Source organism: Coregonus lavaretus (genome assembly GCF_964263955.1).
Source record: "Coregonus lavaretus genome assembly, chromosome: 26".
NCBI lineage: Eukaryota > Metazoa > Chordata > Actinopteri > Salmoniformes > Salmonidae > Coregonus > Coregonus lavaretus.
This window is the reverse complement of record NC_140013.1, coordinates 20,660,213-20,673,523: the sequence shown is the minus strand read 5'-3', so window position 1 is coordinate 20,673,523 and position 13,311 is coordinate 20,660,213. Positions and strand designations below refer to the sequence as shown.

General features: G+C 42.4%; 1 protein-coding gene across 1 annotated transcript; it reads left to right on the top strand.

Annotated features, from left to right (window-relative positions):
• The first annotated feature begins 2,076 nt into the window (after positions 1-2,076).
• On the top strand, positions 2,077-10,065 carry LOC311101359 (exonuclease V-like). Its single transcript, XM_084142494.1, has 6 exons — positions 2,077-2,305; positions 2,607-2,949; positions 4,072-4,313; positions 4,590-4,697; positions 4,835-5,007; positions 7,779-10,065. Exons 1-6 carry the CDS (start codon positions 2,212-2,214, stop codon positions 8,301-8,303), a joined length of 1,485 nt encoding a protein of 494 aa, XP_083998620.1. The 5' UTR covers positions 2,077-2,211; the 3' UTR covers positions 8,304-10,065.
• The last annotated feature ends 3,246 nt before the right edge of the window (positions 10,066-13,311 follow it).

Here is a 13,311-nt window from a genome sequence, read left to right as displayed (position 1 = left end):
GCAGCAGGACCGCTACCTCCGCCTTTGTGCAAGGAGGAGCAGGAGGAGCACTGCCAGAGCCCTGCAAAATGACCTCCAGCAGGCCACAAATGTGCATGTGTCTGCTCAAACGGTCAGAAACAGACTCCATGAGGGTGGTATGAGGGCCCGACATCCACAGGTGGGGGTTGTGCTTACAGCCCAACACCGTGCAGGACGTTTGGCATTTGCCAGAGAACACCAAGATTAGCAAATTCGCCACTGGCGCCCTGTGCTCTTCACAGATGAAAGCAGGTTCACACTGAGCACATGTGACAGAGTCTGGAGACGCCGTGGAGAACGTTCTGCTGCCTGCAACATCCTCCAGCATGACTGGTTTGGCGGTGGGTCAGTCATGGTGTGGGGTGGCATTTCTTTGGGGGGCCGCACAGCCCTCCATGTGCTCGCCAGAGGTAGCCTGACTGCCATTAGGTACCGAGATGAGATCCTCAGACCCCTTGTGAGACCATATGCTGGTGCGGTTGGCCCTGGGTTCCTCCTAATGCAAGACAATGCTAGACCTCATGTGGCTGGAGTGTGTCAGCAGTTCCTGCAAGAGGAAGGCATTGATGCTATGGACTGGCCTGCCCGTTCCCCAGACCTGAATCCAATTGAGCACATCTGGGACATCATGTCTCACTCCATCCACCAACGCCACGTTGCACCACAGACTGTCCAGGAGTTGGCGGATGCTTTAGTCCAGGTCTGGGAGGAGATCCCTCAGGAGACCATCCGCCACCTCATCAGGAGCATGCCCAGGCGTTGTAGGGAGGTCATACAGGCACGTGGAGGCCATACACACTACTGAGCCCCATTTTGACTTGTTTTAAGGACATTACATCAAAGTTGGATCAGCCTGTAGTGTGGTTTTCCACTTTAATTTTGAGGGTGACTCCAAATCCAGACCTCCATGGGTTGATACATTTGATTTCCATTGATACTTTTTGTGTGATTTTGTTGTCAGCACATTCAACTATGTAAAGAAAAAAGTATTTAATAAGATTATTTCATTCATTCAGATCTAGGATGTGTTATTTTAGTGTTCCCTTAATTGTTTTGAGCAGTGTATATGGATAAAAGGCAACATTGTGCTGCCCTCTTCATTGACCTGTCAAAGGCTTTCGATTCTGTTGATCACTCACTACTAATTCAGAGGCTTTCCTCAATTGGCCTAGACCAGGCTGCATGTAACTGGTTTAAAAAATGCTTGACAGATGGAACTCAATGTGTATCTACTGATGGTGTTAAATCAGGTTTCCTGGTGGATAATGGCCCTCTTCTATGCCATGTAGGTTGATACATTGCTATGTTTCCATTTATAAAGCCCTTTTACAAAAAGTCCCACTGTACCTAACATCTTTACTAAACTTTAGACATATGAGTTACCACACCGGGTCTCAGGGATGGTTAACTCTGGAAATTCCTTTGGTCTCTACTGAGTTAGGTAAATCAGCTTTTAGTTTTCTTGCACATTATTTGTGGAACAATCTTCCAAATGTTCTTAAATATTATGTTTTTGTGACTCTGGGGCAATTCAGAAGGCTGATTGAGGACCTTATTATAAATTATTTTACTGAGGAATGTGTTTTGTATGACCATGTTGTTCTTTCTGTTCGCATTTTGTATTTAGATTGATGTGCTTGTGTATTTTCTGTAATTTATGTAATTCAGGGCTCATCTGTAAAAGAGACCCTGGTCCCTTGTCTCAATATGACTCCCTGATAAAATAAAGGTTAAATAAATAAACAATTGTAACGCTCACATTGGTAGACGTCAAAGCATCCTGACTCCATACCACCGTATCAACGTTTCTGCTGTGGTTCATTCTCTACCGACGATTGGGCTAACTCGATACAACATCAAACTATTGATAGTATATCGAAGCATACATAGCACTACACTTTACACAAAGTATAAAACAAGACACCATATTTTGTTACAGTAACCAATCGCTGCAACACTAGTTACTCGCATGTGATCCTCCACAGAAACGAACCAATGAGACACGAGCTAAACAATACTGACATCAATGAGGGGTGTGACTTCCCTCTAACAAGTCTGGGCAAAACATCTGCGTGATACAATTGTTCATTATTGAACATTGGACCAGACAATAATGTACCATTATTGGATACGCGTAATTACGAGTTAAAGAATCAGTCTTAGTCTAGTAATGCACTTTCACTTTTTGTAATGAATTCGTACACAACTCCAAGGGAGGATCGATTAGATGACGGGTGTGATATAAGCGATGCACAACTACTCAGTAAACAGTCGGAGCATCTCGGTGAGTATGACTGCGTAATGAAATGTTTGCTAACAGCATTTCTCGACGAGATGCATGCCCAATGGGATTATTGAATACTATGGACTGTTTTCATGAACTGTATTGTCTTGCGTGTCTCTTCTCTGTATCCTATGCCTGAATGTACATTACCGCAATACAGTGCAATAGTTTATACAGTACAGTACATTTTAAAAAGTTGTCCATAGGTTAACAATCCATACAGTTAATAAAATACAGTATAACTATTACTTCTCTGAAGTTCCCTTACTACAGTATCTTTCTTATATTTCATCTACTCTAGCCCCTCCTGACCAACCCAGTCTGACTCCTGCTGGTGGTACCAGTCTGACTCCTGCTGCTGGTACCAGTCTGACTCCTGCTGCTGGTACCAGTCTGACTCCTGCTGGTGGTACCAGTCTGACTCCTGCTGGTGGTACCAGTCTGACTCCCGGTGATGGTACCAGTCTGACTCCTGCTGGTCTGATTCCTGCTGAGGGTACCAATGTGACTCCTGCTAGTGGTAGCAGTACCAGTTTGAGCGCTGGTGCTGATCAACACTTTCCGACACTGGGTGTGTGTCTGGGCGATGATGCCCTGGCCCTTGCCAAGAAGGAGGAGAGAATCAATGGCCAAATTAAGAAACGGTAAACCCACTCAAGTATATTATGCAAAGTTTAACCTTTGATAACAGTTCTCAACACCCAGAGGTTTCTTCTCACTTCATCTGTACTTGACCTCGAGCCGAATTCTCGCTCCTTCCTAGTTCCGCAGCTGGCCTGCCTTATCAGAGACTAACTATTACTCTTCGCCTCCCTCCTTAGAAACAAGGAACAGAATATGAACTTTCTGCACTTCCCATTGTCTCCTACTTTCCATACACCAAATTCCTATCCACCCTTCATTGACCCCAACATATACATTCCTTATACATGTAAAGTAATCAATAAGTTATAGTATGGTAACAGGAATAAGTATATTTCAAGCTAGAATCCAACAGATGCTTTTGATCAGCAACTTCTGTTCTGGGTGTGTATGTGTGTGAAAGAGAAAGAGAGAGATGATTGAGAGAAATGTGTTTTTTATTAACAGCTTCTGTCTAATGTGTGTCTGTGTGTGTGTCTGTGTGTGTGCCTGCGTGTGTGCATGCACATTAGGGCTGGGAATTGCCAGGGACCTCACAAAATGATATTATCACGATGCTTAGATGCCGATACGATATTTATTGCAATTCTCACGATTCTATATGTATTGCGATTATGTATTGCTCACTATATGTCTGCTACAGAGAGACAAGAGAGCCATGACAAAAACGAGTTTTGATCAGTCATGGAAATAAAATTGCTGAAAACATGTTGGCTCACTATTTAAAAAGAAGATGGAGAACAAGTTACTGTATAGGATGAGAAATACCGGCATTTTGGCAAAGCTACAGCCGACTAGTGCTAGCTAACGCTACCTAGCAAAAAATATATAATATATTTGAGTCATTTAGCAGACGCTCTTATCCAGAGCGACTTACAGGAGCAATTAGGGTTAAGTGCCTTGCTCAAGGGCACATCAACAGATTTTTTACCTAGTCAGCACGGGGATTAGAACCAGCGACCTTTCGGTTACTGGCACAACGCTCTTAACCACTAAGCTACCTGCTGCCCCTTTTACAAATCGATACTTGGAGTCAAAGTATCAATATAATATCATCCAAAATAATATCGCGATATGTAACTATATAGATTTTTATCCCCATCACTAATGTGTCCGTCCATCAGGGGTCACCTGGTCGTAGCCCTGTTCGAGAGGCTGAGCAACAATAGGAGCACTGTTACCCTGTCTGTCCCAGACCAGAGTCCAATGGAGAGGTTCAGTAAGCGTCACCTGAATGTTACTCATCTGTGTGAGCAGTCGTGGTGTGAGATTAAAGTGGTCTATGGGTTCCTCAAGCCTCACATGAAGAGGAGAGAGATGAGAAGAACTGCAGTGACGACAGGGGCCAGTATTCATCTCGCTAGAGGTAAGCAGCATGTTGTGCCCTAGAAAATAATAATATATTTCCATAACTATAAGGAACTACCTCATGAGCCAATGCTGAATGGAAGGTCATTGGCCCATAGACTACTTTCATGTAACACAAGTAATTTTGTAACTTCAACTTTCCCCATACAATAAATCCCCCATAACATTAAATCCCTGTTAGTTCATGTGTATGCTTGATCCCCTTATGGATGATGTGGAGGTAGTTTAGTTAGTGATGATAACCTATTTCCTGTCCTTGATTATATGTGTCTAGAACTAGAGGCAAACCCGGATGCTGTGACCGTGGTTGTTCATACCAAAGAGGACAGGGAAGCCTTGAAACTCATCAAACTGATACAGATGGTCCCAGCTCTGGAGTCAGGTATGGTGGTACTGATCAGATTTCACAGAGTACACTAAATATGATCATACTGTAATGATGACAAAATATTATAAGCTGTTGCAAATAGCCATCTCATAATCAGTGTGTGTGTGCGCGTGTGTGTGTGTGTTTCCCAGGCCAGCTTGTGCGGGAGTTTCCAGTGTTAGGTGTGTTGGATGGGGTGTTTTTCCTGGGTGTGGTTGATGAGCTGTATTGTAGTGAGTCTGGGGAACTGGTCCTGAGTGAACTGAAGACCCGCAGTCACAACTCCCTGCCTCACCCTGCCCAGGCCAAGGGACACTCTCTACAGGTAGGCTACACTCAGTGCCGGCCCAGCCAATAAACGACATAAGCGGCCGCTAGTGGGCCCCCAACCATCCACACTGCAAACAAAAATCAAGTTGTTTCAACTAATTATTATTAATTAATTGGTTCCACAGCCTTTTTTTAGTTTACTTTTTGGTCAAAGTGTTACCAGAACTAAACTTTTTAGTTGGCCCAAACTTAGCTCCAACATGAGAAAACGTAGGCAAACATTTTGTCAACTTAAAATGATGTGTTTTGCTCAAATTGTCTCGTATGTTCATTTAGTTAGAAATTAGTATTTGGGCAGCTTACCAAAAAAATAGTCTGTAGAACTAGTTACACACACACAGTGATTTTAACATACAATGTTTTCAACTTAACATATTGTACATGATTACAGTGCCTCTGGAATCTGGAACCAGTTACTTAAAGGAAGTGTAGCACTTATATCTCAATGCCCGAAACGCATATAATAGTAACTTAGAAATTGTGATCTTGCGTTTGGGGCTTTTCGGCAGTCTTCGTGGTATTTATATGCGGGGAGCATAAATTGTGCAATTGTAAACTAACAACAACAAAAAATTATAGTTAGAACCCATGTATATTGGTTAATATACAGCACTACATACAGTTGAAGTCGGAAGTTTAAATACACCTTAGCCAAATACATTTAAACTCAGTTTTTCACAATTCCTGACATTTAATCCTAGTAAAAATTCCCTGTCTTAGGTCAGTTAGGATCACCACTGTATTTTAAGAATGTGAAATGTCAGAATAATAGTAGAGAGTGATTTTATTTCAGCTTTTATTTATTTCATCACATTCCCAGTGGGTCAGAAGTTTACATACACTCAATTAGTATTTGATAGCATTGCCTTTAAATTGTTTAACCTGGGTCAAACGTTTCGGGTAGCCTTCCACAAGCTTCCCACAATAAGTTGGGTGAATTTTGGCCCATTCCTCCTGACAGAGCTGGTGTAACTGAGTCAGGTTTGTAGGCCTCCTTGCTCGCACACGCTTTTTCAGTTCTGCCCACAAATGTTCTATAGGATTGAGGTCAGGGTTTGTGATGGTCACTCCAATACCTTGACTTTGTTGTCCTTAAGCCATTTTGCCCCAACTTTGGAAGTATGCTTGGGGTCATTGTCCATTTGGAAGACCCATTTGCGACCAAGCTTTAACTTCCTGACTGATGTCTTGAGATGTTGCTTCAATATATCCACATAATTTTCCTTCTTCATGATGCCATCTATTTTGTGAAGTGCACCAGTCCCTCCTGCAGCAAAGCACCCCCACAGCATGATGCTGCCACCCCCGTGCTTCACGGTTGGAATGGTGTTCTTCGGCTTGCAAGCGTCCCCCTTTTTCCTCCAAACATAACGATGGTCATTATGGCCAAACAGTTCTATTTTTGTTTCATCAGACCAGCGGACATTTCTCCAAAAAGTACGATCTTTGTCCCCATGTGCAGTTGCAAACCGTAGTCTGGCTTTTTTATGTCGGTTTTGGAGCCGTGGCTTCTTCGTTGCTGAGCGGCCTTTCAGGTTATGTTGATATAGGACTCGTTTTTACTGTGGATATAGATACTTTTGTACCCGTTTCCTCCAGCATCTTCACAAGGTCCTTTGCTGTTGTTCTGGGATTGATTTGCACATTTCGCACCAAAGTATGTTCATCTCTAGGAGACAGAACGCGTCTCCTTCCTGAGCGGTATGACGGCTGCGTGGTCCCATGGTGTTTATACTTGCGTACTATTGTTTGTACAGATGAACGTGGTACCTTCAGGCGTTTGGAAATTGCTCCCAAGGATGAACCAGACTTGTGGAGGTCAACATTTTATTTTTTGAGGTCTTGGCTGATTTCTTTTGATTTTCCCATGATGTCAAGCAAAGAGGCACTGAGTTTGAAGGTAGGCCTTGAAATACATCCACAGGTACACCTCCAATTGACTCAAATGATGTCAATTAGCCTATCAGAAGCTTCTAAAGCCATGACATCATTTTCTGGAATTTTCCAAGCTGTTTAAAGGCACAGTCAACTTAGTGTATGTAAACATCTGACCCACTGGAATTGTGATACAGTGAATTATAAGTGAAATAATCTGTCTGTAAACAATTGTTGGAAAAATTACTTGTGTCATGCACAAAGTAGATGTCCTAACCGACTTGCCAAAACTATAGTTTGTTAACAAGAAATTTGTGGAGTGGTTGAAAAACAAGTTTTAATGACTCCAACCTAACTGTATGTAAACTTCCGACTTCAACTGTACATATATGTTAGGGTCCATAATCTGCTACCTGAACTTTATTAATAATTAGTTGAAACAAGTTTTTTTTTTTTTTTTTTTTACAGTGTAGCTTAGGTCCCCCAAAAGGCCCTGTGCTATACACCTGAGCTGGTGTGGCTACACTACCACACCAGACACACACACTATATCTCTCTGATGTTTCTCTGACCTCTTTGGTGTCTCTCTCTTTGACCTTTCTTTCTCTTTCTGGACTCTCTCATTTATCTGTCCCTCTGGTCTCTTTGACCCCTCTCTGATATCTCTTTATTTCTGATCTCTCTCTCTCTGATCTCTCTCTCTCTGATCTCTCTCTCTCTGATCTCTCTCTCTCTGATCTCTCTCTCTCTCTCTGATCTCTCTCTCTGATCTCTCTCTCTCTCTCTCTCTCTCTCTGATCTCTCTCTCTCTCTCTCTCTCTCTGATCTCTCTGATCTCTCTCTCTCTCTGATCTCTCTCTCTCTCTCTCTCTCTCTCTCTCTCTCTCTCAGGTAGGTGTGTATAAGCTCCTGTTTGACTCCATGGTCCAGGGTTCTATGAAGAGGGATCAGCTCCTCCACTACCTCAAGCTCCGGCCTCACCAGGCCTTTGGGTCAGAGCTCCAGAGCTATGCCCAGAAATTGGGCCTCCTGGCGGTCACCTTCGGAGAGCTCGTGGACCACCTGTTGGTTGTGCTAAATTTTTCCAACCTCCAGCCCATTGACAAGCTACGCCTGGAATACAGACATCAGAGCTCCGGAGGCCTCATAGGAACCAGGGAGGTAGAGTTTGAGGAGACCCAGCTAAGGGCTGAGCTCATGGGCTACCTGGCCTTCTGGAGGGGGGAGAGGGAGCCCCATGGAGTGGATATTGAGGATATAGAAGAGGCTTGGAAGTGTAGGATGTGCCCCTATGAGGAGAGCTGTGAATGGAGGAGGAGTAGGTTGCAAGAGGTGATGGTTGAGGGCAGTAAGAAAGCCAAATTGGATGGTGCTAAATCGGAGACTCCCAATTCAAGTCAAAGGGTCCCAAATTGAAGTTTGTCAGGTCTGAGAATCCAAAATGGGATAGTCCAACATTGGATAGTCCAACAGTGGATAGCTTGACATTGGCTTGTCTTCCGTCATGATTTTATGGGTTTACAATAGGGTTGAATAGCGGGAACCAGGTTACCGAGATTTACTGAGATTTCCTGCCCAAACCCACTCCCTTTTCCCTTGATAAATAACTGTGAGAAACCGGTAAATTATAATACATTATTTCTATGAACAGCATGATGTGCAAAGGAACTTTTAAATTATATGTGACAGCGAAAAGCCTGGATCTCAATCCCATTGAGCACGTCTGGGACCTGTTGCGAAAAGCCTGGATCTCAATCCCATTGAGCACGTCTGGGACCTGTTGAATCGGAGGGTGAGGGCTAGGGCCATTCCCCCCAGAAACGTCAGGGAACTTGCAGGTGCCTTGGTGGAAGAGTGGGGTAACATCTCACAGCAAGAACTGGCAAATCTGGTGCAGTCCATGAGGAGGAGATGCACTGTAGTACTTAATGCAGCTGGTGGCCACACCAGATACTGACTGTTACTTTTGATTTTGACCCCCCCTTTGTTCAGGGACACTGTTAGTCTGTGGAACTTGTTCAGTGTATGTCTCAGTTGTTGAATCTTGTTATGTTCATACAAATATTTACACATGTTAAGTTTGCTGAAAATAAACGCAGTTGACAGTGAGAGGATGTTTCTTTTTTTGCTGAGTTTATATATGGATGGCCTAGCCTACCTCTTTCAGGTAATAAATTAAATGCAATATTAGCCTTATATTTAACTAATGAATGATGGGTTATGCGTAAGCTTCTAACTTATAGCCTCTGTCTCTTGGGCAATACGCACCTGCGCTCTGCTGGCCTCTCCTTAAAATATTAGCTGTCCCAGAAAAATCTAGACTAGAATAGCTTGCTGGACATTTTTTAAAGCATTTCTTATACTAATAGACTATTCGAAGAGGGATGCAAGCTCTTCTTTGCTGAATGTTAAATATAGCAGCCAATAGAACTCACAGGGAGTTTGAAACGAGCGAACGCGCGATGGCAGTAGGCTATACCAGTTATTTATTCAGACCCATAACCATTCAATCTTTGTGAAGAGAAATGATAGCCGTCTGCATCTTATTCTAGTCCTATGTTATTTAAGTATGACATTACAATGATGAAGAGAAGGACAACAATTTATTTCATTCAGGGGTGCAACTTTCACTGTGGACGGGGGGGTCATGTCCCCCCCACATTCTGAAATTGCATTTCTGTCCCCCCCAGTTTTATCATTGCAATGTGATAGAAAAAGCGGCAATGGTGTGCGGACACCTCCGAGCGGTCAACTGGATATAGGACCTTGTGGACACCACAGAGCGGGCTGTCAGGCTGTGTGAAAGCCAAGTTTCTGGAAGGCTGGCTTTTTAGTTGTTCAGTTTGTCATTCTTTTGTTTTTTGTCTTAAGTTTGTTGTGTAGTAAATATTTCAGCTTTTATTTTCATTGTTTTGTATTCATTTTTTCCTGTAAAGCACATTGTGTTGCATTCCATGTCTAAAATGTGCTGTATAAATAAAGCTTGATTTGATTTGACCAGTTTGTCATTAGTTGTTCAGTTTGTCATTCTTTTGTTTTTTTATCTTATGCTTGTTGTGTAGTAAATATTTCAGCTTTTATTTTCATTGTTTTTTTTTATTTATTTTTTCCTGTAAAGCACATTGTGTTGCATTCTATGTCTGAAATGCGCTGTATAAATAAAGCTTGATTTGAGTTGACCAGCATAGTTCAGTGTGTATGTGTTGCGCTCTTTCACCGAGTTGTAAAAGCAAGCAGAGCAGAAACTGGCTACTCCATTAGTTGACTGATGTAGCTGGCAAGGTAACTGCTGTTTAACTTAACAGACAAAAACCGAAACAAGTGTTTATTCGCAGTGCTGAGCTAGTATTGTAACTGACATGTAACGCTAGCTAAAGTTTCATCCCCTCTAGACTGAGGTGAATGAATTAGCTACGCTAGCTAGTAGCTACCACAGCCAGGTCAGCTCTAGCCACCTATCTGTTAGATAGCAATATGAGGTGGCTATTATTACTATCTAACAGCTGTTGTTTTTATGGAAATGTTTTGTAGCCTTTGTTTTGTCCAGTTTCAACACAAGTAAATGAACTTGGCTAGCTTTTGCCAGTTGATTTACCTTTAGAGAGAGAGCTGGCCAAAAGTTGGCTAAGGTTACTGTAGCTATTATTTTTGCCTCAATCACACTAGACCTGAATCAAACGATGAAACCATCGGCCAAAGGATTGTAGGCTGATATTCTGACATTTATTTTGTGCAATGTGAGTTTTTATTAGTCAGTATGGCATGTAACATTGTTGATCTGTCAGTTTCCCTAGCTAATACCCTACTTTTCATGATATATCAAATGCGCAAAAATAATTTAAGAAATAGGTTAAATTACCTGAGATTCTCACATGGCCCTTATATTAGGCTATCTGTATTACTGGGCTATATCAGCCAACATGCTAGATGTAGTTTGAAGAGAGCAGAGTTGGAGAGACTTGCACTTTCTCTTGAGCTATACTGAACAAAAATATAAACGCAACATGCAACATTTTCAACTATTTTTCTGAGTTAAAGTTAATGTAAGGAAATCAGTCAATTGAAATAAATTCGTTGGGCCCTAATCTATGGATTTCACATAGATTAGGGCGCATGCCCTGCCTGGCCCACCCACTTGGGAGCCAGGCCCACCCACTGGGGAGCCAGCCCAGCCAATCAGAATGAGTTTTTCCGCACAAAAGGGCTTTATTACAGACAGAAATACTCCTCAGTTTCATAAGCTGTCCCGGTGGCTGGTCTCAAACGATCCCGCAGGTGAAGAAGCCGTGCCGGATGTGGAGGTCCTGGGCTGTCGTGGTTACACGTGGTCTGGGATTTTGAGGCCGGTTGGACGTACTGCCAAATTCTCTAAAACGACACGAGACATCTGTGGCATTGTGTTGTGTGACAAAACTGCACATTTTAGAGTGACCTTTTATTGTCCCGAGTACAAGGTGCACCTGTGTACTGATTAAACAGCATGATCAGCTTCTTGATATGCCACACCTGTCAGGTTAATGGATTATTTTGGCAAAGGAGAAATACTCACTAACAGGGATGTAAACAAATAATAAGCTTTTTGTGTGTATGGACAATTTCTGGGATCTTTTATTTCCGCTCATGAAACATGGGACCAACACTTTACATGTTGCGTTTATATTTTTGTTCAGTGTATCTTTATGGAGTCAGATAAACATTTTAATAGGCTAAGTGCTTAGTCTTATTATGAGTCAGTGGGGGAATGTGAGGTACAGTGGGGGAAAAAAGTATTTAGTCAGCCACCAATTGTGCAAGTTCTCCCACTTAAAAAGATGAGAGAGGCCTGTAATTTTCATCATAGGTACACGTCAACTATGACAGACAAAATGATGAAAAAAAATCCAGAAAATCACATTGTAGGATTTTTAATGAATTTATTTGCAAATGATGGTGGAAAATAAGTATTTGGTCAATAACAAAAGTTTCTCAATACTTTGTTATATACCCTTTGTTGGCAATGACACAGGTCAAATGTTTTCTGTAAGTCTTCACAAGGTTTTCACACACTGTTGCTGGTATTTTGGCCCATTCCTCCATGCAGATCTCCTCTAGAGCAGTGATGTTTTGGGGCTATCGCTGGGCAACACGGACTTTCAACTCCCTCCTAAGATTTTCTATGGGGTTGAGATCTGGAGACTGGCTAGGCCACTCCAGGACCTTGAAATGCTTCTTACGAAGCCACTCCTTCGTTGCCCGGGCGGTGTGTTTGGGATCATTGTCATGCTGAAAGACCCAGCCACGTTTCATCTTCAATGCCCTTGCTGATGGAAGGAGGTTTTCACTCAAAATCTCACGATACATGGCCCCATTCATTCTTTCCTTTACACGGATCAGTCGTCCTGTCGTCAGAGTCCCTGGCGGCGTAGTGTGTTACTGATGGTAGACTTTGGTCCCAGCTCTCTGCAGGTCATTCACTAGGTCCCCCCGTGTGGTTCTGGGATTTTTGCTCACCATTCTTGTGATCATTTTGACCCCACGGGGTGAGATCTTGCATGAAGCCCCAGATCGAGGGAGATTATCAGTGGTCTTGTATGTCTTCCATTTCCTAATAATTGCTCCCACAGTTGATTTCTTAAAACCAAGCTGCTTACCTATTGCAGATTCAGTCTTCCCAGCCTGGTGCAGGTCTACAATTTTGTTTCTGGTGTCCTTTGACAGCTCTTTGGTCTTGGCCATAGTGGAGTTTGGAGTGTGACTGTTTGAGGTTGTGGACAGGTGTCTTTTATACTGATAACAAGTTCAAACAGGTGCCATTAATACAGGTAACGAGTGGAGGACAGAGGAGCCTCTTAAAGAAGAAGTTACAGGTCTGTGAGAGCCAGAAATCTTGCTTGTTTGTAGGTGACCAAATACTTATTTTCCACCATAATTTGCAAATAAATTCATTAAATATCCTACAATGTGATTTTCTGGATTTTTTTTCCTCAATTTGTCTGTCATAGTTGACGTGTACCTATGATGAAAATGACAGGCCTCTCTCATCTTTTTAAGTGGGAGAACTTGCACAATTGGTGGCTGACTAAATACTTTTTCCCCCACTGTATAATATGCATATATCAAATATTGTCCCACTACAACCTCCTCAACCTCAGGCGGCTGAAGAAATTCGGTATGGCCCCTAAGTCCCTCTACTTGAAAATCAGAGACAAAGTTTGAATATTGCTCTCCATCAATGACTCCCACCCACATTTACTGAGCTTGAGCAATTTTGACAAAAACAGTGGACAAATGTTGTCCTAACAGTTGTGCAAAGTTGGTAGAATCTTATTCAAAATGATTCCCAGCTGTAATGGCCACCAAATGTGATTCCACCAAAGGGTTTAAAGACATATGCAAATCAAGACATCTTTGTTTTTTATATTGTATTAATTTGGAAAATATTCTT

Coding starts and splice junctions, on each gene's coding strand:
- LOC311101359 (XM_084142494.1), top strand. CDS start 2,212: ATGAATTCGTACACAACTCCAAGGGAGGATCGATTAGATGACGGGTGT. Junction 4,698..4,834: donor GGTCCCAGCTCTGGAGTCAG/GTATGGTGGTAC, acceptor TGTGTTTCCCAG/GCCAGCTTGTGCGGGAGTTT. Junction 5,008..7,778: donor CCAAGGGACACTCTCTACAG/GTAGGCTACACT, acceptor TCTCTCTCTCAG/GTAGGTGTGTATAAGCTCCT.